A 22,956-nucleotide genomic window follows, 5' to 3' on the forward strand; every position below is an offset into this window, starting at 1 on the left:
AGAACAGTTATGAATTCTGGAAGGAACACAAAGTTTTGAGGTGTTTTAATAGGGTAAATGCAAGCAGTCTTTTTTCCACTGAGGTTGGATGAGACTAGAAATAGAGGTCATAGGTTAAGGGGGAAAGGTGGAACTTCTTCACTCATAGGGTGGTGAGAGTGTGGAACAAGCTGCCAGGCTCAATTTCAACATACAAGAGAAATTTGGATAGGTACATGGATGGGAGGGGTATGGAGGGATATGGTCTGAATGTAGGTTGATGGGACAAAACAGAATAACAGTTTGACATGGACTAGATGGGGTAAAGGGCCTGCTTTTGTGACATAGTGTTCTAGGGCTCTATAACTTTAACTGTGAAACGCTAAACCTGGAATGGCTGACTATCATGATCATTGAACTCATTGAGTATGCAAGGCAGTTGTGTGCCTAGTCAAAGATAGGATCCTGTTCATCAAACTTGCACCAAGCTTGTCACTGTACCTCAGTACATGTGAAAACAATAAACCAATTGCAGAGGAATATATATGCATGCTATGTATTGGGCAGCACAGAAGTGTAGTGGTTAGTGGAACAATATTACTGCACCAGCGACCTGGGTTCAATTCCCACCACTGTCTGTAAGGAGTTTGTACATTCTCACCATGACCATGTGGGTTTCCTCTGGGTGCTCTGGTTTCCTCCCACAGTCTAAAGACATAGCAGTTAGTAAGTTAACTGGTCACACGGGTGTAACTGGGAGGCTCAGGCTCATGGGTGGAAAAGCCTGTTACCGCGCTGTATCTCTAAACAGAAAAATAAAATGGCAGCTTCTTACCGATGCTATCAATGCAAGACTGTTGCATTAGAATTGTCCAGCCTTGAGGCTAATCTTACGATACCAGGACCTCCCACTTCTTTGCTCACCACAAGAAGTGTTTCTCTATTAAATTATTCAGTCAGGATCAAGTCAAACTGTTAGCAGCCGTTGCCCCAGTTTATGCTTTATATTGGATGCAGCTTTCGAAGCTGGCACAAGTTTCTCCACAGTGTGAAGCACCTCACTGGCAGGAACTTCCCTCCCGCCCTGCGTTAGTCGGGCAAGATGACAGCACCAGCTTCCCACCTCTGCCAGCCACAGTCGTGGGAAGAAGAATTGGAGGAGGTTGTGGAAACAGAGGAATGGGGGGGGGGGGGGGGTGGCAGACAGGGAGAGAAAAGTATGAGGGTGGGGTGGGGAAAGAGCCACAGAGGGAGTAGGGAGATGGGGAAAGAGGGACATAGGAAGGGATGGTCGGGGAGAGAGACAGTCAAGGGGGGATGATGGGTGAGGATAGACTGGTGCAGAGGAGAGTGAGGGGTGGAGAGCGAAAGGCACAGAGGGGTGGTGACAGACGGGGAGAGGGAAGCATGTGGGTTGAGGAATGGGAAAATAGGGGAGTGAGGGACGAGAAGAGAGAGGCACAGAGGGGTAAGGGACAAGGAGAGAGAAACGCAGCTAGGGTAAAGCATGGGAAGAGAGGCATAGAAGGGGGTGAGGGATGGGGAGAAAGAGGCAGAAGGGTGGGAAAAGAAGTGTAAAGGTGGGTGGGGGGAGAGGGGGAGGGGGAGAGAAAAAGACTGGGGTGGTACAGGGAGAGAGAAGCATGGGAGTTGAGGGCTGTGAAGAGAGAGGTGCAGAGGGCTTGAGGGACAGGGGAGAGAGAGTGGCATAGATGGTGATGGATGGGGAAAGAGAAATGCAGGGGGGTGAGGGTTGGAGAGAGAGGGTGTGGGAGGGGCACAGAGAGGAGTGAGGGGCAAGGAGAAAAACAGAGGAGGAAAGACAGAGACAGACATTGGGAGAGGGTGGGGAAAACAGGCACTGAGGTAGGTAAGGAAGACAGAAACATGGGGGTGAGGGAAGACCGATAGAGGACAAGAGGGCGACAACGAGAGGCAGACAGAAAGCTCTTTCAGTGCATTTCTGATTGCAAACAGAACACCTAATGCTCACCTCACGGAGAACACTATGGTCAAATATAAAGCAGCTACCATTAACACAGTAGATTGATGCACTGCTGTTGAACTCCATGAATTTTAACAATCTCAGTGTGGCTTCAAAACACTATGTGCTGAATTTCAGACTATGTTAAGAGATCAGGAATACTTTTGCAATAGAAAGAGATCCTTCCCAAGTCCATTCACTGTTCCACAGAAATGGACCATTCATGAAAAAAATCACCTACAGTCTTTTAAGCAGGAAAGGGGAAAAGACTGATGGAACGTCGACTCTTCATTCCCCTTCATAGATGCTGCTTGACCTAATGAGTTCCTCCAGCATATTTTGTGTGTGTTACTCATCATTTCACTTCCCTCTCTCACTGATCTTATGACCGTTTGTCACTGACCTAAATTCCCCTGTGTCAGCCACTGCAAGCATTGTCTGTTGGCTTTTATGATTTTTGATATCTGGCTGCATCTACAGTGCATTGGACGAGATGGAAATTTTATTTTTTTTAATTTAGAGATACAACACGGCAACAGGTCCTTGCAGCCCAATCAGCCCATGCCGCACAATTACACCAATTAACCTACTCACAAGTACATCTTTGGGATGTGGGAGGAAACTGGAGCACCCAGAAGAAACACACGTGGTCACAGGAAAAATGCACAAAACTCTTACAGGAGGCAGTGGAATTGAACCTGGGTTGCTGGTGCTGTAATAGTGTTACACTAATCGCTGCACCACTTACTGTGTCACTCATTTACTTCCATCGAGTCTCATGTCTGAAACCCATATGCAATGAAGTTGGGTTCATACTGTGCATTGCACAAGCTCAGACACCAAAGACAATCTATTTTAGAGGTGATGGTAATTGCAAGACTACCCTGTGTCAGTACAATTTAAATGTATCTTTATTTTCCAGTAAATGCCTGCAGGAAAATGAATCTCAAGGTAGTATATGGTGACATATACATATTATAATTAATTACTTTGACTTATAGGCCATAACTACCATAGTAGAATTAGACCATTTGGCCCATTGAATCTGGTCCACCATCTGATCATAGCTGATTTATTATCTCTCTCAACCCCATTCTCCTGCCTTCACCCCATAACCTTTGATGCTTGGACAAACCAAGAACCTATCAACCTCCACTTTAAATGTACCCCCTAACTCAGTGGCCCATGACAATGAATTCCACAGATAAATCATCCCCTAGCTAAAGAAGTTCCTCTTCTCTGTTCTAAAGGGATGTTCTTGGATTCTGAGACCATGTCCTCTGGCCCTATTGAGGTGCAAGGATGTGTGATGTTTTAGGCTGAAATCCTACATCAGCAAACTATAAAATAGACAATGTGCCAGCCATTTTGTGCAGTGTTCTGGTAATGAGATGACACTGGGGGAATTCCTTGAATTTAAAAAAAAATGCAAGGTCAATGAAACTAAACAGACCACAAATTACTGGAAAATTATCACATTATACTGTTTCACGGACCAAGAAAAAGAGAAAAGATGTTTTTCAAATGACACATTTGCTCAATTAAAATTAACAATAAAATCTCTATCAACATGCAGTACGCAAAGTCTTGTAATTTAACACCAGTTACAATGTAATCTATTCTTTTGACAAAAAAGTGACTCCTAAATTAGTGAATTTCTTTATTAAAAGAGAAAGAGAGGCAAATATGGAATCTGCTTTCTCATAGATTCATACATCAGGAGGGATGGGCCCACAGAGAGCTTCTTGCATGTAGTATCAGATTCAAATGAATAAGCAAAGGAAACTATATTTTTCATGCCACCATGGAAAGTGACCATGTCATTTCCTGTTTTGAAAGCAGACACAAAATAGTACTATTGTGGAAACAGCAAAGCTTGAACTTCAGTGACCAAATAAGGCAACTGTTCAGCACTTGTTCACCAATACCAAAGTGTCTCATGCAGTGTAATAAATGAGATTATCACTGCTCAATAGGGACACTAAACTGAAGAATTAGGAACAATAGAGACGTTTTGCACAAAAATCAAAACATTCTAGGTACTTCATTTTGAAGACACAAGAGTGTGCAGATGCTGGAATCTTGAACAAAAGCAACCAGCTAGAAGAACGCAACATTCAAAGTTCAAAGTAAATTTATTATCAAAGTCCGCGTATATCACTATGTACTGAAATTCATTTACTTACGGCATTTAGAGGAAAATAAACAAATACAATCGAATTTACCAAAAAAACTATACATAAAGAAAGACGGACAAACAACCAATGTGCAAAAGACAACAAATTGGACACTAGCCTCTCCAGCATCAAGGACATCTTCAAAAGGCAATGCCTCAAAAAGGCAGCATCCATCATTAAGGGCCCCCATTACCTAGGCCGTACCATGTTCTCATTGCTACCATCACGGAGGGGGTACAGGAGTCTGAAAACAATGTCTTAGGAACAGCTTCTTCCCCTCTGCCATCAGATTTGTGAACGGACGACGAACCCATGAACAGTTCCTCACTATTTTATGTATTGCAATGTAATGCTGCCACAAAACAACCAATTTCATGATGTAAAAGTTATTAGTGGGTCCAGCAGCATCTATGGGAGGAAAGGAATTGTTGACTTCCCGGGTCAAAACGCTGCATCAGGACATTTGAGGGAGGAGGTGCAAGTGTAGGCGTTACATCTACCTGGCAGGGGAAACGTTCCAAGGGTCAAGGTGGGATGGGTGTGGAGGGATGAGATGACCAAGGAGTTATGGAGGGACCAGTCGCTGCTGAACGAGGAAAGGGGCTGGGAGAAACATAAAAAACCTACAGCACAATCCAGGCCCTTCGGCCCACAGTGCTGTGCTGAACATGTACTTACTTTAGAAATTACCTAGGGTTACCCATAGCCCTCTATTTTTCTAAGCTCCATATACGTATCCAGTAGTCTCTTAAAACAGTGCTCCCCAACCACCGGTCCACAGCCCGGTGGACCTCCACCACTGTCGCTGGCAGCCCATTCCACGCACTCACCACTCTCTGTGTAAAAAAAAAACTTACCCCTACATCACCTCTACACCTACTTCCAAGCACCTTAAAACTGTGCCCTCTCGTGTTAGCCATTTCAGCCCAGGGAAAAAGCCTCTGACTATCCACACAATCAATGCCTCTCATTATCTTATACACCTCTATCAGGTCACTTCTCATCCTAAGCTACTCCAAGGAGAAAAGGCAGAGTTCACTCAACCTACCCTCATAAGGCATGCTCCCCAATCCAGGCAACATCCTTGTACATCTCAACTGCACCCTTTCTATAGTTTCCACATCCTTCCTGTAGTGAGGTGACCAGAACTGAGCACAGTACTCCAAGTGGGGTCTGACCAGGGTCCTATATAGCTGCAACATTACCTCTCGGCTCCTAAATTCAATTCCACGATTGATGAAGGCCAATGCACCATATGCCTTCTTAACCACAGAGTCAACCTGCGCAGCTGCTTTGAGTGTCCTATGGACTCGGACTCCAAGATCCCTCTGATCCTCCACACTACCAAGAGTCTTACCATTAATATTATATTCTGCCATCATATTTGACCTAGCAAAATGAACCACCTCACACTTATCTGGGTTGAACTCCATCTTCCACTTCTCAGCCCAGTTTTGCATCCTATCAATGTCCCGCTGTAACCTCTGACAGCCCTCCACACTATCCACAACACCCCCAACCTCTGTGTCATCAGCCAATTTAGTAACCCATCCCTCCACTTCCTCATCCAGGCCATTTATAAAAATCATGAAGAGTAGGGGTCCCAGAACAGATCCCTGAGGCACACCACTGGTCACTGACCTCCATGCAGAATATGACCCATCTACAACCACTCTTTGCCTTCTGTGGGCAAGCCAGTTCTGGATCCACAAAGCAAGATCCCCTTGGATCCCATGCCTCCCTACTTTCTCAATAAGCCTTGCATGGGGTACCTTGTCAAATGCCTTGCTGAAATCCATGTACACTACATCTACTGCTCTACCTTCATCAAAGTAGTCACATCCTCAAAAAATTCAGCCATGCTATCATATTATGCCTCTCCAAGTGTTCATAAATCTTGCCCCTCAGGATCTTCTCCATCAACTTACCAACCACTGAAGTAAGACTCACTGGTCTATAATTTCCTGGGCTATCTCTACTCCCTTTCTTGAATAAAGGAACAACATCCGCAACCCTCCAATCCTCCAGAACCTCCAGAATTCAAAAATCATCACCAGAAAATTCCTGATGTAGGGTTTCCAGTGGAAATGCAATGATTCCTGTCCTCCTGCAAATGCTGCTTGACCCATCAAGTCCCTGCAGCTGATTGTTTATTTCATTTTGAAATTGCCCCCCATGCAGATAGTCCTTGTACAGAGGAGATACTACATCAGGTAACCTTCCAGAACACACACTGCTTGAGGATATTGGTGGAAATGTTCAAATGAAACCCATATTTACCACTTTGTCTGGCAGCTTGTCTCACCTTACCCATCCTCAGTGGAAAAAGCCTGCTTGCATTCACCCTATCTATATGCCTCATTTCATTTTCCCAGGGAGGAAATGGCTAATATGAGGGGACGTAATTTTGAGTTGATTGAAGGAAAGATTAAGGAGGATGTCAGGGGTATGTTCTTTACACAGGGAGTGATGGGTGAGTGGAGCATGCTGCTGGGGTGGTGATAGAGACAGATACATTAGGGACATAAGACAGACTGGCAGATGGATGAAAGAAAAATGGAGGGCCATGTAGGAGGAAAGGGCTAGATAGATCTTGGAGTAAGTTAAACGATCAGCACAACATAGTGTGCTGAAGAGCCTGTACCATGCTGTAATGTTCTCAGTCTAGAGGAGTGAGGAAGAACCCCTGGTTTATCACAGGTTAAAGAAGGGCATGCTCAGTAACTAACACAGACTGCTAGTTAGACAACACTTAATTTTAAAGTTCTCAAACCTTTGTATTGTCTTCTCCACTGACTAGAACCTCTTCAACTGCTAGCAACATTCAAAGATCTCTCTGCATTTCCCCAATCTTTTCCTCTTGATTATCTGTGATTTTAATCATTCCATCATTACCATCATCAAGGCCCTCCAAAAACCCACATCCTCCTTAATATATCCTATAGTGGGGGAGTCTAGTACCAGAGGGCACAGCCTCAGAATAGAAGGACATCCCTTTAGAAAAGAAATTTGGAGGAGTTTCTTTATCCAGAGGGTGGAGGCCAAGTCATTGGGTATATTTAAGGCACAGGGTGATAGGTTCTTGATTACTAAGGGTGACAGAGGTTAAAAGTGAGAAGGCAGGAGAATGGGTTTAAGGGGGAAAATGAATCAGCCCTGATAAAATGGCAGAGTAGAATCAATGGACTGAGTGGCCTAATCCTGCTCCACTGTTTCATGGTCTAAATTCTATCACTTTGACCAACCTTTAGGGCAATGCACTAACCCTGCCTTGATGTCAAACTTCGATTATCAGTAGTCTTGGGAAGGGTCTTAAGAAACTTTGCAACATCAAAGAGCATAACAAAGGAGATTCTGCAGATGATGCAACACACACACACACACACACACACACACACACACACACGCACGCAAGCTCAGGGTCCTGATGAAAGATCTGGGCCTGATACATTAACCGTTTATTCATTTCCATAGATAATGCCTGACCTGCTGAGTTCCTCCAGCATTTTGCGTGTGTTGCTAAATGTCCTAATAACTTGGGGTCTTTATTAAAAGTCTTCAGACAGGAGGACATCATTCGGCCATACTGTTCCAACAACAGTGTAGAAAGTCCTCACTTGTAGCAACAGAATGGAAACTCTGATGCCTGTACAAATTAAGGAAACGCATTGCAGTTAACACAAGGACCAAGAGTCTCTATTTCAGTAATAAAGCCCCTCAGATTCCTTGGTAAATTAACTGAAGCACATTAGGTTTCTCCCAAGCCAGTTATAAATAGAAACAGGCGCCTCAGGCAAAATCCTTAGACGCCTTTATTGTTCTAGTACTGGTCTCATTCCATATGACAGGAAAGCCTACTGCAGTGATGTGGCATTTCCATTTTCCCACACTACTCTTACCATATGCTGCAGGAACAGTGAGCCAGGGAACTGAAGCTCAGCTAAAGCACAAGAAACGTTCCTGTGTCATGGATCATGTCCTCTGGGATCCTGACCTCGACCGTCAGTTACTCTCTTGCACAAGGAGTCAACCCAATTCACAGTCAAGCAATAAAAGCTGAAGGGTAGATTTACTGAGCACAGTTCACAGTGCTGACAGTCAAGGAACTCGCTCCAGGAATTAGGTCAGCCACAGCTCGAAGGCAGAACCTAGATACTAAAGTCCAGTGAATCTAAATTGTTCTGTCTGGTTACACACAAGTTTATAATTTGCTTTTAGACTGCACCTAACATGACTTCATCCAGAAATCCTTCTCAGGAAGTGAGCCATATTTAAAATGTGGTCATTGTTATAATGAAGTAAATTTGCAAGGAGAAAGTGTTGTACAGTTGTGTAGTGGTTAGCAGAGCACTTTACAGCACCAGTGAACCAGGTTCATTTGCCTGGAAAGAGCTTGTTTATTCTCCCCATGTCCACAAGGGTTTCCTCCTACAGTCCAAAGACATAGTGGTTAGTAAGTTAATTGGTCACATTGATAAGCATTCTACAAATTCCCCCTCTTGGGATCCAGCACCAACCTGATTTTCCCAGTCTACCTGCATATTGAAATCTCCCATGACTATTGTAACATTGCCCTTTTGACATGCATTTTCTATCTCCCATTGTAATTTGTAGACCACATCTTCACTACTGTTTGGGGGGTTCTGTATTTAATTCCCCTCAGGGTCCTTTTACCATTGCAGTTCCTTAGGTCGATCCACAATGATTCAACACCTTTTGACCCTTTGGCACCTCTTTCTCAGGATTTGATTTCCTTTTTTACCAACAGAGCCAGCCACCCCTTCTTCTACCTGCCTGTCCTTTCAATACATTGCGTGTCCTTGGATGTTAAACTCCTAGCTATAATCTTCTTTCAGTCGTGATTCAGTGATGCCTACAACATCATAAATGCCAATCTGGGCTACAAGTTCATCTATCTTGTTCCATATACTGTGCGTATTCAAATACAAAACCTTGAGTCCTGTATTCATCACACTTTTTGATTTTGTCCACCTTTTACATTGCAACTCATCCTGTTGACTGCAATTTCGCTTCTCCTTGCTAGCAGTCTCACTACACATTACCTCATCCTTTGGCCCTATCACTCTGGTTCACATCTCCCTGCCAAATTAGCTTTTATACTGAATCTCTCTATAACTCTCTGAATATTTACACCTTGAAGTTTCAGGGATCACTTCATTTTCATATTTACTCAAGCTACATTACTTGTATTTTGTAAATTGGTTGATCCATTGCTCAATCTCAAATTCACATTGGGATAATTAGCAGCATAGATCGAGTAGACAGCCAGAGACCCTTCCCAGGGTAAAAATACAAATTGTTATTACGAATTTCACATCATACTGTACATTAGTGATATTGAACCTGATTTTGATTCTGCAAGTCAAGTAACGTCCATATTAGAACAAGAACTTGGTCAAGGGGCTAAGAATTATGAAGTGATAGAAGACAAGGGAGCAAGGTATCAGCACAATGCCAAGTTTTAGATGAGTAACTTGAAGATTGTTAGTTCAAATCCCACTCCAGGGAATCGAAGTGTCAGCCATAGGTCACTTAGTAGAGCTCCACAGTCTTCAGCACATCACCTTGGTTGATCTTCCAGCCCAACACCAAACAGAAGGTATACTGATGCTAGTGCTAGTTTTTCGATAAATGATCAAACCAAGTCTCCATCCACTCGCAGGTGTATTTAAAGATCCAATTATATCATTTTGATTGATTAAGATAGGGACCTTAGCATCATGGCCAATACATACCCTTCAAAAAAAAAGATGTTTTTTAAAAATCTGCTGATTCTGAGAGCCAGCCTTTCCTACTTTAAGTACTTCTGTCAGCAAGAATTTAGAAACATCCTGAAGTCACAAATAAAACCATAAGATCATAAGGCATTGGAGCAAAATTAGACCATTCGGACCACTAAGTCTGCTCTGGCATTCCATCATGGCTGATTTATTATCCCTCTCAATCCCATTCTCCTGCCTTCTCCCCATAACCTTTGAGGCCCCAACTAATCAAGAACTTATCAACCTCCACTTTAAATATAGCCACTGACTTGGCCTCCACAGCCCTCTGCGGCAATGAATTCCACAGATTCACCATCCTCTGTCTAAAGAAATTCCTCTGCATCTCTGTTCTAAAGGGACATCCTTCTATTCTGAGTCGGTGATCTCTAGTCCTAAACTCACCCACTATAGGAAACATCCTCTCCACATCTACTTTAACTAGGTATTTCAATAATCAATAGGTTTCAATGAGATCCCCCCCTCATTGTTCTAAACTCCAGCAAGTACAGGCCCAGGGCCATCAAACACTCTTCATACATTAATCCTTTTATTTCAAGGATCATTCTCATGAACCTGCTCTGGACTCTCTCAATGCCTTTCTTTGATAAGGGGCCCAAAACTGCTCACAATACTTCAAGTGCAGTCTGACCAATGAGCTTAGCATTACATCCTTGCTTTTAAATTCTCGTCTAAATGCTAACCCTATCAAACCCTAACCATAACTGAATTGCACATAGTATTCATAGGTACCACACTGCTGTAAGACCATAAACCTAGGTCTTATCTGTCCATCGACATTAACACAAAAACCCCATGGATGAAGGGTAGAAGACTTGCTTTCTACTCTGGAGTATATTTCTCCCTTAGACAACAGCATGAAAATAAAGACAGCCTAGTCATGCACCTTATTGCTGTTTGGTGGTCACATCAGTAAAGCCATTTACTGGCTAGAAAGGGCTTTGGGATATCCAGAAAGACGCCATTTAAACAAGAGATCCCATCACCCTGCTTATGAAGTTTTTGTCCCAATCCCGTAGGTAAGAGGCTGCTCAGCATCCATGCCAGGAACACCAAACTCAAACAGTTAGCTTCCCCAAGCCATCAGGCTGATCAATACCTCCACCCATTAACACTCAACAATATCCCCCACTGCCACTGCACACACAGCACCTGACATCACCTTTCGGACATATGTACATGTACATATGTACATAAGCACTAGAGCAGAATTAGGCCATTCTGCCCATCCAGTCTGGTTCATCATTCCATCTTGGCTGATTTATTATCCCTCTCAACCTCATTCGCCTGCCTCCTCCCTGCAACCTTTGACAAACCTATTAACTTCTGCTTTAAATATACAATGACTTAGTTTCCACAGCTGTCTGTGGCAATGAAATGGTGTTGTTGCTTTCTCTTGCCATGGTGTTGACACTTGTACTGAGTAGCTTTATCTGCATCAGGAGTGAACCCAAGCTTCAGAAAAAAACCACGAGTAAAGTTCTTTAAGTATCTGATTTCCTCCAGAAGCACGAAAGATACGAAGAGGGGGCGGAAAAGGAGAAAATATGGTTGATCTCGTAGAAGGATAATTGTAGCTTTGTGCTTGATATAGAGACTTAAAAGATTAGTACTTCCATGTTCTTCCTCCCAACAGTACTAATTATTCAGTTGTGGGTGAGTTGTCATATCTGAATTTTTTTTTTAGGTACATGTTGAAATTCTTTAACATGAATATTCCTTCCCCTCGGCACAGAACAGTTTAATGAGCACCTCGTGAGGCAGGCTCTAGGAAATGTGCTTAACAGAGGCATCTTTTACACTGTGTTCAGTTCCCTGGTTTCTTCTGCCAGGTACTAAAATAGCTGCCAAACCTGGCAAATCCAAGAGGAAGATTTAAGATTCAAGATTATTTATTGTCATTATTCAGCAGACGAGTATAAATGAGAACAAACTGATTGTTACTCCAGATCAGAAGTAGCAAAATAAAACACATCATAAAGAACACAAGAAAAAAAAACCAAAAAGGCCACAATGTAATTATAAAAGCTATCTCAATGGAACCCATCAAATATTGGAAGGCCTAGATAGAGTTGATGTGGATAGGATGTTTCCTATAATGGGGGAGTCTAAGACTAGAGGGCACAGCCTCAAAATAAAGATGTCCATTTAGTACAGAGATGATGAGGAATTTCTTTAGCCATAGGGTGGTGAATCTGTGGGATTCAGTGCCACAGACTCCATGGTCCAAATGGCTTAATTCTGCTTCAGTGTCATATGGTCTTGTCATTCCATCCCTCAACCCTGAACATTCACTCCCTCCACCAACACTCCATCATCCACGTTCAAGGACTTATCTGTGGATCTGAATTAATACACCATGGTTGTCACAAGCTTTATTACAACAGTTTATCCCCACAAAATCATTCAGACTCTCCCCCAACCAGTAATCCTGAGATCCTGAATCTGCCAAGGGTTAGATCGTTGGCATTCAAGTTTGGTGATCAAGAAAGTTACAAGAGGTCCAGGTATGATCCAGAATAATATCTCATGGGTGAAGTAGCAATTCCGGACTAAACTTGAATTAATGAAGGATGCTCGACAGTTATGGCAGAGTTTGAATACTATCACCTCTTGTAAAGTTAAATCAAGCAACACAGGCAACAACAGAGTTCGCTTCTAGGTGAGTTCAATGCCTTCTATGCTCGCTTTAACCATCAAAACATGATGGAACCATCACAAACTTAAATGAACCTATGACTTTAGTCTCTGGCGTTGCAGCGGTCATACCTGGATCTCTTATATATAATTCGGTCGCAGACCTGAATGCCACTGATTCATAGATATCATGGTATATTTAAGGCTTTTGGTTACAGAAGGCCAGGTGAAAAGTTTAAGGGGAATATGAGGAGAAACTTCTTCACAGACAGTAGTGAGAGTGTGGAACAAGCTGCCAGCACAAGTGGTGCATGCGAATTTGATTTCAACCTTTAAGAGAAGCTTGGATAGGTACATGGATGATAGAGGTATGGAAGGCTATGGTTCCAGTGCAGGTCACTGGGAGTTGACAGTTTAAAAGATTCAGCATGGGCTAGATGGACTGAAGGACCTGTTTCTGTGCTGTACTTTTCTATGACTTTGAGACTCTGAATGATTTGGCGGGGACACGCTCATCTACAACTGTTTATTTATAAAGTGCATGACAACTATTCATTCTGATCCACTGACGAGTCCTTGAACACAGCCCAGTCTACTGACTCAAAGCAATTCCATAGCAGCTCCTCAGCCTCCTGCGACCACTTCTTTAGTGTCCTTATCTCTGGATAATTTTTACATTTTGCACAATTTGTCTTCTTTTTCACAATGACTGTTAGTCAGTCTTTATTTCTGTAAGACTGAAAAATGAGTATCCATCCAATTAGTGAAGCAAGTTCATAAAGGACTAGACAGCTTACTCCTATGCCTGATTTTGCTTTCTTAATTATATTTTGCATATTCCTGTTCAAGCTGCTTCAAGCAGACACCCTGTTTCAGATCACAGTAGCTCCCCGCTTGGAAAATATGCAGAGATTACACGGTGACAAACAGATTACAGATGTAATTAAAACAAAACATCAAATACCAAACAGGGTGAGGGAAGAAAATTAGTCAGGAAAAAACAAAAAAAGGGGATGGGGGAGAGAGAGAGTTGCCGAGATGAACACGAAATCAAAAACTTACTAAAAACTAAATAAGCATTAATAAATAAAAAGCTGGAAATCTGAAACAAAAGCAGAGTAACTGCAGGAAAAACTCAGCAGGTCAGGCAGCATGCATTATATTCTTTTTAAAAAACGAAAGACCATAAACACAAAGATTCTGCAGATGCTGGAAATCCAGAACAACAACACAAAAACTGCTGAAGGAACTCAGCAGGTGAGACAGCATCTGTGGAGGAGAATAAATAGTCGATATTTCGGGCCAAGACCTTTTATCAGGACTGGAAGGGAAGGGGGAAGAAGCCAGAATAAGTGGTGGTGGGGGAGGGGGGGTAGAAGAATGAAGCAAGAAACTGGGAGGTGATAGGTGGAAAAGGCTGAACAAAGAAGGAATCTGATAGGAGAGGAGAGAGGACCATGGAAGAGCACCAGAAAGAAGTGATGGGCAGGTGAGAAGAGAAGAGATGGGAGGGAAGCCAGAATGGGGAATGAAAAGGAGAGGCGGGGGGGGGGGGGGGAGAGGAGAATTACTGGAAGTTAAATGCTTATGTTGTCAGGTTGGCAGGTACCCAGACAGAATAAAAGATGTTGCTCCTCCAACCCAAGAATGGCCTCATTGTGGCAGTAGTGGAGGCCACAGACTGACATGTCAGAATGGGAATGGGAAAACGAATTAAAATGAGTAATAAACATCTCCTGGCTCAAAACATTCAGTGCAAGACCTAAGGTACCTCACCAGTTTCCAAAGCCACTATATTCAGTGAGGTTAACAAAGCAACAGTTTCCTTTCAGGAATCTCGGTTGCTTAATATAGGCAATTGTATGGGATTAAAATGATTTGCATTTACACAATTGACCAGAAACTGAACTGGAGTAGCCCTATACACAATGTGGCACTGTTCACTAGCAAACCAAAGGAACTAAATCTGGGAGAGACCTTTAGTGAAGCTCAGTAAAATTTGCTAATCCTGACAACACAAAGAGGATCAGCAGCCCTTCCTTCCTTCCAGACCCTGCTACTAACCAGTACGCTAGCGTAGCGGTCCATGTCAGGCTTTACAGCACCAGTGCTCAACGATTAGATTAGCTTTGTCACACGTACATCGAAACTTGTTGTTCTGTGTCAATGACCAACACAGTCCGAAGAGCATGCCCACTCAGCCTAATCTGTGCATCCTAGAAACACCTAACAGACAGCATGGGTGGGGAATTGAACACTGATTGCTGGCACTGTACAGTGGTGCACTAACCTCTGCACTACTATGCCGTCAGGATTGATCGGGGCCTAATACCCGCCACGGTCTGTAGGGGGTTTTTAATGTTCTTCCTGTGACTACGTGGGTTTCCTCCAGGTGCTCCAGTTTCATTCCAAAGATATACAGGTTAGTAAGTTGTACACATGCTACAGCACTGTGCAAAAGTCTTAGGCACCTTAGCTATATATATGTGCCCAAGACATTTGCTCAGTACTGTATGTTGGCGTTGGAAGTGTGGCGACACTTGTGGGCTGCCCTCAGCATATCTTTGGAAAGTATAGCTCATTGACACAAATAACACATATATGTTCCAATATCTCATGTATACGTGGCAAATGAAGCTAATCTCTAAAAGATCTCTAACCCAAGCCAAACATTTGATCAGTTCAGGCTTTGATCTTATACCTACTAAACCCACACCTGATACTTTCACCAACCCCCAACATTCCTGCACAAAAGCAAGAGTGACTCATTGAGCTAAACTGATAGAACCATGCCAAGTGTCATCCCCTCCCAACTTCAGTTAAGAATAACTGCCCAGGGTCACCACCAGGTTTCAGATGAGGAACTAAATCAATGTCACCAACAGGATTAAAGGTGTACCAAAGTACTCACGCATTGCAATAGGGCTTCTTATCGTATCCTTTGTAATTCTTCATGTTTAGAGTCATCTTGCAGATTTCACATTGGAAGCATGATTTATGCCAGTACTACAAAAGAAGATAAGGAAATATTGTTAATCACCATTGTAGGAAAGCAAATAATAAAATATTTGACCATTTTTTTCCCCCCATCTTATTCATGAAAGGTTATGGGGAGAAGGCAGGAGAATGGGGTTGAAAAGGAAATGGATGACAGTGTGTGATGTGTCTGCGAGGCTGAGTCGGGCGCCGCCGTGGAAGTCCATAGCGGGGGTATTCCCTTCAGCCGCCAGCGTGGGATGACAAGTCAATCGGGACCCTGAGGACTTGTGGAAACTGTGTGGTGGTTTCTTTTGAACTTATAGTCTTTTAACATCTTTGGACTATTTTTACCATGCCCATGGTCTGTTTTTTTTTTAAATCAAATTATGGTATTGTTTGCACTATTGTAATTATATGTTGTAACTATGTAGTTTTGTGCAGGTCATGTAGCTTTAGTTTTTGGTCTTGTTTTGTCTGGTGGGATTGGAGCTCCTTTCCGGGAACGCGCTAAGATAGTAGCGTGATATTAATACACAGCAGCCTCTCCTGACTCTGGATTAAGGATTGCCAAACGTTATGTGGATTTTTTAGTGTAGTCTATTTTGTCATGTGCTTTGTTTATATCATTCTGGAGGAACGTTGTCTCATTTTTTAACTGCATTGCATTTGTGGTTTTTAAATGACAATAAACTGAATCTGAATGATGAAATGGAGGAGCAGACTGGCCTAATTCTGTTCCTGTGTTTTATTGTCTTATTCAAGAGCAGGGCAGATGCCTCCTTAGTTTGTCAGTTTTACTGCTGGAATTTCCTATCACATGATCTCCCACCCTCTCCCCCCCCCCCCCCCCACTCCTTCCTTCAGCCTTCAGTGGTCATCTTCAAATCTATCACCTAATGTCCCCAGACAATTCAAAAAAGCACTTATCAGATAGGATACCTTTGCATTGTTCATCACCTGCCATCCCTTTCCCCTCCATTTCCAATATTTTTGTAACCAATAATAAAAGCACTGAACAGAAAATGGAAAACAAAATTTAAAAAATAGACCAAGACATGGTTCCCAGGTGACTAAGACCAGTGAGATAGAGGTTTGTTTGATAATTCATGGGGATTCCAAGACCAGACAGATGCTCCTACCCTCTTCCCACATCACCATAATCCAGATCAAATTGAACCTTGCCGAACATGATCCTTCCATTTGGGATCATAACCCAAGCCAAGTTCGTCTTCCCATCCAGCTGTACTGTAATCTACTGTGGCAGTAATTGGACAAATGCAGAGGCTAACAGAGCCCAGATATATCGCCACCACAGGTCAAAGATCAACTTTATGCATTTACATGTATTAGGAATTTGCTGTGGTGTGTTGGTCAGGGTGCAACATGTAACAAAAAACACATTCAACAATTATAAAGAATTATATAATGATTGGTTAAAGTATGGATATGGCATAAAATGTGCATAAAAGCATAAATACCAGCATGGATTTACAACATTATAATGAGTAGTTTAAAGTGTTTACAGTGCAGTGATGGGGTAATAGAGGGGTAGTGAGGAGGGGTAACTACAATTGTTGATCAGGTTAACTGCCTGGGGGAAGAAACTTTTCAGATGGTGTTAAATTCTAAATGCCTTCTAGACTGTAAACTCCAAGAAATTGTTACAAGCACATTGGACTGAAAATCCTCTTATCTGGCTTGCAGTATTCTAGATCTGCATAAAGACACAAGATTCTATACTCTATATACACTCAGTGCCCATTTTGTACCCAACTAAGTGTATGTTCATGGTCTTCTACTGCTGTAGCCCATCCAGTTCAAGGTTCAACAGGTTGCGTGTCTTCTGCACATCACTGTTATAGCGTGTGGTTACTTCAGTTGCTATCACTTTCCTGTCAGCTTGAACCAGTCTGGCCATTCTCCTCTGATCTCTCTCATTAACAAGGCTTTTTCACCCACAGAACTACCACTCACTGGATTTTTTTTTGTTTTTCGCACCATTCTCTGTAAACTCTAGAGACTGTTGTGCATGAAAATCCCAGGAGATCAGCAGTTTCTGAAATACTCAGTCCACCCCATCTGACATCAACAATCATTCCACAAAGTCACTTGGATCACATTTCTTCTTCATTCTGATGTTTGGTTTGGAAAACAATTGACCATGTCTGCAGGCTTTTATGCATTGAGTTGCTACCACATGATTGGCAAATTAAGTTCAAAGTGCAAAGTAAATTTATTATCAAAGTGTGGCGACCCACTTCCTAGCGCACTCGAACCGGCTCACAAATAGCCAGCGCGCCGGCATAAAGGCCAGTCCCAAAAGGGCGCCAAGTCTGCTTCACCAGCAAGGGGAAAAGCCCGCGCGGGACTGTGAATACGTGCCCCCTACAGCACCCGCGCGCGGGACAGGACTGTGAATACGTGCCCCCTACAGCATCTGCGCCCAGGGAGGGTGGGATCAGGAAGGCTTTAAAGCGAGGCCGCGAAGTTCGAATAAAATCTTTTTGTAACTGCATTTCACCGACTCCGTGTCGTTACTTCAGCGCTGCGTGTAGCACACCGCTACAAAAGTACATATATGTCACCATATACAACCCAGAGATTCATTTTATTACAAGCATACACAGTAAATCCAAGAAACACAATAGAATAAATGAAAGACCGCATCCGACAAGATGGACAAACAACAAATGTGTAAAGACAACAAACTGTGCAAATACAAAAGAAAAAAATAAATAAGCAATAAAAATCAAGAACAAGAGACCGAGTCCTTGAAAATGAGTCCATAGGTTGTGGGAATATTTGCATTAGCAAGGTGGTGTAAAAAGCACCTCATAAAGTGGCTACTGAGTGTAGATTGGCTAATGTTGTTATCAATTTCATGCAAAACCCCTCAAACAAAATACAAAGCCATTGATCAGTATGCACTCTAAGGCAATTTCTACTGCTGAAATTTGTACAGGTGGTCCCAGTTTTTCGAACGTTCACTTTACGACAGCTCGCTGTTACGAAAGACCTACATTAGTACCTGTTTTTGCTAACCAAAGAGGATTTTCGCTTTTACGAAAAAAAGATGCCCGCTTTATACGTGTGTTTACACTGAGAAGACTACCATGACCGTGAAGCCTTGTGCGGGCATTTGTGTGCGCATACGTGTACGTGCATATGCGTTTACATGCGTAGGCATGTACGTGCCAATTTTTTTTTCCAAATCGATTTTGGCACGCTGTCTTCCCGATTTTGATAAGTGAAACTACACTGGACACACAATATTTCTATTTTATATAGGCTGTATATTTATCATATCATATCATTCCTGCTTTTACTACCGTAGATTCCGGATTTTAAGCCGCTACTTTTTTCCCACATTTTGAACAGCTTTGAACTTTGCGGCCTATAATCCGGAGCGGCTAATGCATGATTTTTTTTCATGCCGCCTCGTAAACATTTTGCCTCATAACAGTAGACCAATAAAATTGATGAGTAGTTCACAGAGGTCCAATGAAATTGTACGATAAATCAAGCGCACTTTCACAATTAAATTATTGTAAATCAGTCATTTGTACTCACCCTCATCAACATGGAAAACACTCGAAGCATTGTGCTGCCTTATGGCATACTTAGTTTATAATATTTTCGCTTAGTAATTCATTTTCTAGTTAAAGTTAGAAGAGTTTTAACTACCGGTATATTTGTTTTCTGTACTACATCACCGGTTTCGCGGTGTCTTGTGGGAAAATGCCGGTTTGCGATAAACGGAAAGGAGGGGGGGAGCGCATTACGCGAGCGGCTTTGGATCTGAGCGAACGCTGCTTTTAAATGCCGTTTGCGATAAACGGAAAGGAGGGGGGGGAGCGCATTACGCGAGCGGCTTTGGATCTGAGCGAACGCTGCTTTTAAATGCCGTTTGCGATAAACGGAAAGGAGGGGGGGAGCGCATTAGGCGAGCGGCTTTGGATCTGAGCGAACGCTGCTTTTAAGTTAAAGGTGATCAATAACTTTTCCTGGTAGGCTGTAGTATATATATTTTTTACCAGTCGTTAGGAGATATTGGAATGTTGTTCAGTAAAGAAGTATACGCAACGTATTTAAAAGTAGCCGCGTTACGGGCACGGTTCGAAAAAAAGCATTTGCAATATGTATTTGTTTTTGTTACCATATGGATTTAATTAAAAGTTAAAAAATCCTCACGTGTAATATCTTTCTGTGTAAATATCTCATATTACAACGTGGGACACCTGCGGCCGAAAATCCGGTGCGGCCTAAAATCCGGTGCGGCCTAAAATCCGGTGCGGCCTTTACAATTAAAAAATTGATTTTATTTCTAAAATTAGAGCCAGCGGCTTTTAATCAGGTGCGCTCTGTAGTCCGGAATCTACGGTATATGTTCGTGTTAGTTTAGGTTTTATGTGTTATTTGGTTTGATTTGGTAGGTTTTTTTTTGGTCTGGGAACGCTCAAAAATTTTCCCATATAAATTAATAGTAATTGCTTCTTTGCTTTATGACATTTTGGCTTACAAACGGTTTCATAGGAATGCTCTGCCTTCAGATAGTGGGGGAAACCTGTATACAGACTGGCTGTGAATTGCATATAGACATATGGATATGCAAATTTTGCATATGCACACACTATCCATAGCCTTCACCTGTGGTTGACAAGGCACAGATAACCAGGCAACACAGAAATCACATTACTACAAGAGTTAGCCAGGAGTGGTGTGAGGCAGGAGGAAGAGTTTAGCACTGACCAGTTGCCTCAAGAAATCACTCAGGCTGTGGCCAGAGTACTCCTACTTTTGTCACTGGTGTCTGGCCAAGGAAAGTCACTAAACAGCATTTCACAATTGCCGTATAGAATTACAACACAGAGGCATGCTCTATAATACAACTGGACCCATGCCACTGTTTATGCGCCACGTTAACCTCCCCCATACTATTTGATCTAACTCTAAAAGAACACATCTTAGCTAAACACACATTTACAGAACAACTTCCAAAAACAGTAAAAAGTACTTGCTAAGTACTGTGGGCCACAGTCAAACTAAAATGTGACAAGCTGATGTTGATTATTGTCATGTTCCAAGATACAGCAAAAAGCTCATCTTGTATAATGTTTATACAAATCAAACCATTACACAGCGCATTGAGCTCGAATAAGGTAAAACAATAACAATGCAGAATAAAGTGCAAAAAGCTACCAAAAAGTGTTCAGTGAAGGTAAATGATAAAGTGCAAGATCATAACGAGGTAGATTGTGAGGCCAAGAGTACAGGAGATCCATTTAGGAGTTCACTCACAGTGAGATAGAAGCTGTCCTTGGGCTTAGTGGTACGTGCTTTCAGGCCCAGTGGGAGAGGGGAGAACGTGCATGGTGCATGGGATTTTTGATTATGTCGACTGCTTTACTGAGGCAGTGACAAGTATGGACAGAGTCTATAGAGGGGAGGCTGGTTCCTGTGATGTGCTGACCTGCGGTCACATGCAAAGCAGTTGCCATACCAAGTCATTATGCACCCAGACAGAATACTTACTATGAACACAAGAAAATCTACAGATGCTGTAAATCCAAAGCAACACACACAAAATGCTGGAGAAACTCAGCAGGCCAGGCAGCATCTACCCAGTGCTCCTGTATATCAATGAGATGCAATGCACGTTCACTCCATCCACCAGAAAAAGCAGGGTCCCCTGGTGGCCACCCATTTCAATTCTACTTCCTATTCACATCTCCAACATGTCTGCCCATGGCCTCCTCTACTGTCGTGATGAGGCCACACTCAGGTTGCAGGAACAAGACCTTATATTCCATCTAGGTAGCCTCCAACCTGATGGCATGAACACTGATTTCTCAAACTTCACCATTCCTTATTCCCCCCTCTCTCTCATCTCCTTGTCTGCCTCCCTCTGGTGCTCTTCCCTCTTCCCCTTCTTCCATGGCCTTCTGTCCTCTCCTATCAGATTCCTGTTCTCCAGCCCTTTATCTCTTTTACCTATCAACTTCACACTTGTTTACTTCCTCCCCTCCCACCACATTCTTACTCTGACTTCTTCCCTTTTGTCCAGATGAAGGTGTCTCAGTGCAAAATGTTGAGACTGTTTACTCTTTTCCAGTAGATGCCGCCTGGCCTGATGAGTTCCTGAGAATTTTGAAAATGCTTTCTACAACGTACCAATAAAAATTGTTAAGAGTTGACGGAGAAATGCCAAATTTCTTTAGCCTCCTGAGGAAGCAGAGGCATTGGTGAGCTTTTTGACCATGACATCAGCATGGTTACACTAGGGTGACACGGGTGGTGTTCACACCAAGGAACTCAAAACTCTCAACACTATTTAGTTGATAGCCTATTCATTGTTATTGCTTGCACTATACAAGTTGCATTTCACACAATCATCAAAGGTCACATTGCCTTTATACAGACAGAAATTGTGGCATATAGATCTTTCCATCAGAGATTTAGAACAATAACTGGACCCCGAGTGCAGGAATCCCATTTACTACATGATTCATAATATTACTTCTAGTAAAGCTGAAGTTGTTGGTCACAGCCTTTCAGCCCACTGCTTCATGCTGATCAAGATTCCCCATCTAAACTAATCCCACTTACACAAGTTTAGTCCACATCCCCTGGGTTCTGTGCCACCACACTCTTCTGCATTTAGATCCTGTGCCCCAGAGGATTAAGAGCATGTCATTATTGCCTTGGATCTATTTGTGAAATGAAATATTATTACCATAATAAAGTCACCCCTTTTTACGTAAACATGTTATGCATGCTGATCAATGTCCATTGTGAACTATGTTAAATATTAATGATATCACAACACAATGTCAAATATCAACTGGCAAAGTGGTTTATTTTGTAGTTAATGAAAGATAAACCGGGTAACCATTAATGCACTCAACAACCACTTTATTAGGTCTGTTCATGGTCTTCTGATGCTGTAGCCCATCCATTTCCACATGTTGTATATTCAGAGATGCTGTACTGCACACCACTCTTGTAACGCGTGATTATTTGAGTTAATTTTACCTTCCTGTAAGCTTGAACCAGTGTGTCCATTCTCCTCCGACCTATCTCATTATCAAGGTATTTTCACCCATAGAACTGCCACTCACTGGATTTTTTTTTTTGCTTTCTGCATCATTCTCTGTAATCTCTAGAAACTGTTGTGTGTGAAAATCCCAGGAGATCAGCAGTTTCTGAGATACTCGGACACCAACAATCATTCCATGGTCAAAATCACATAGATCACATTCCTTTCCCATACTGATGTTTTGCCTGAACAATAACTGAACCTCTTGACCACGTTTGCATGCTTTTATGCATTGACATGCTGCCACATGAATGGCTGATAATGCAAATATCTAAATGAGCAAGTACATAGGTGTACCTAATA

The 22,956-nt window shown here is 42.5% G+C and overlaps 1 protein-coding gene across 3 annotated transcripts in view; it reads right to left on the reverse strand.

The window, feature by feature from the left end:
• Positions 1-22,956, reverse strand: part of lasp1 (LIM and SH3 protein 1) — a 197,732-nt gene that overhangs the window by 136,100 nt on the left and 38,676 nt on the right. For 2 of the 3 annotated variants that reach the window (XR_012102071.1, XM_073071751.1), the window contains exon 2: positions 15,490-15,584. Coding sequence is in view for 2 of the 3 variants with exons in the window: in XM_073071751.1 (XP_072927852.1) it covers positions 15,490-15,584 (95 nt within the window). In the remaining variant the exon portion in view is untranslated. Of the gene's footprint in view, positions 1-15,489; positions 15,585-22,163; positions 22,184-22,956 lie in introns of those variants that run through there. The other variant, XM_073071752.1, reaches the window with a different exon arrangement.

The sequence above is a fragment of the Hemitrygon akajei genome, chromosome 18 (assembly GCF_048418815.1).
Source record: "Hemitrygon akajei chromosome 18, sHemAka1.3, whole genome shotgun sequence".
Classification (NCBI taxonomy): Eukaryota; Metazoa; Chordata; class Chondrichthyes; order Myliobatiformes; family Dasyatidae; genus Hemitrygon; species Hemitrygon akajei.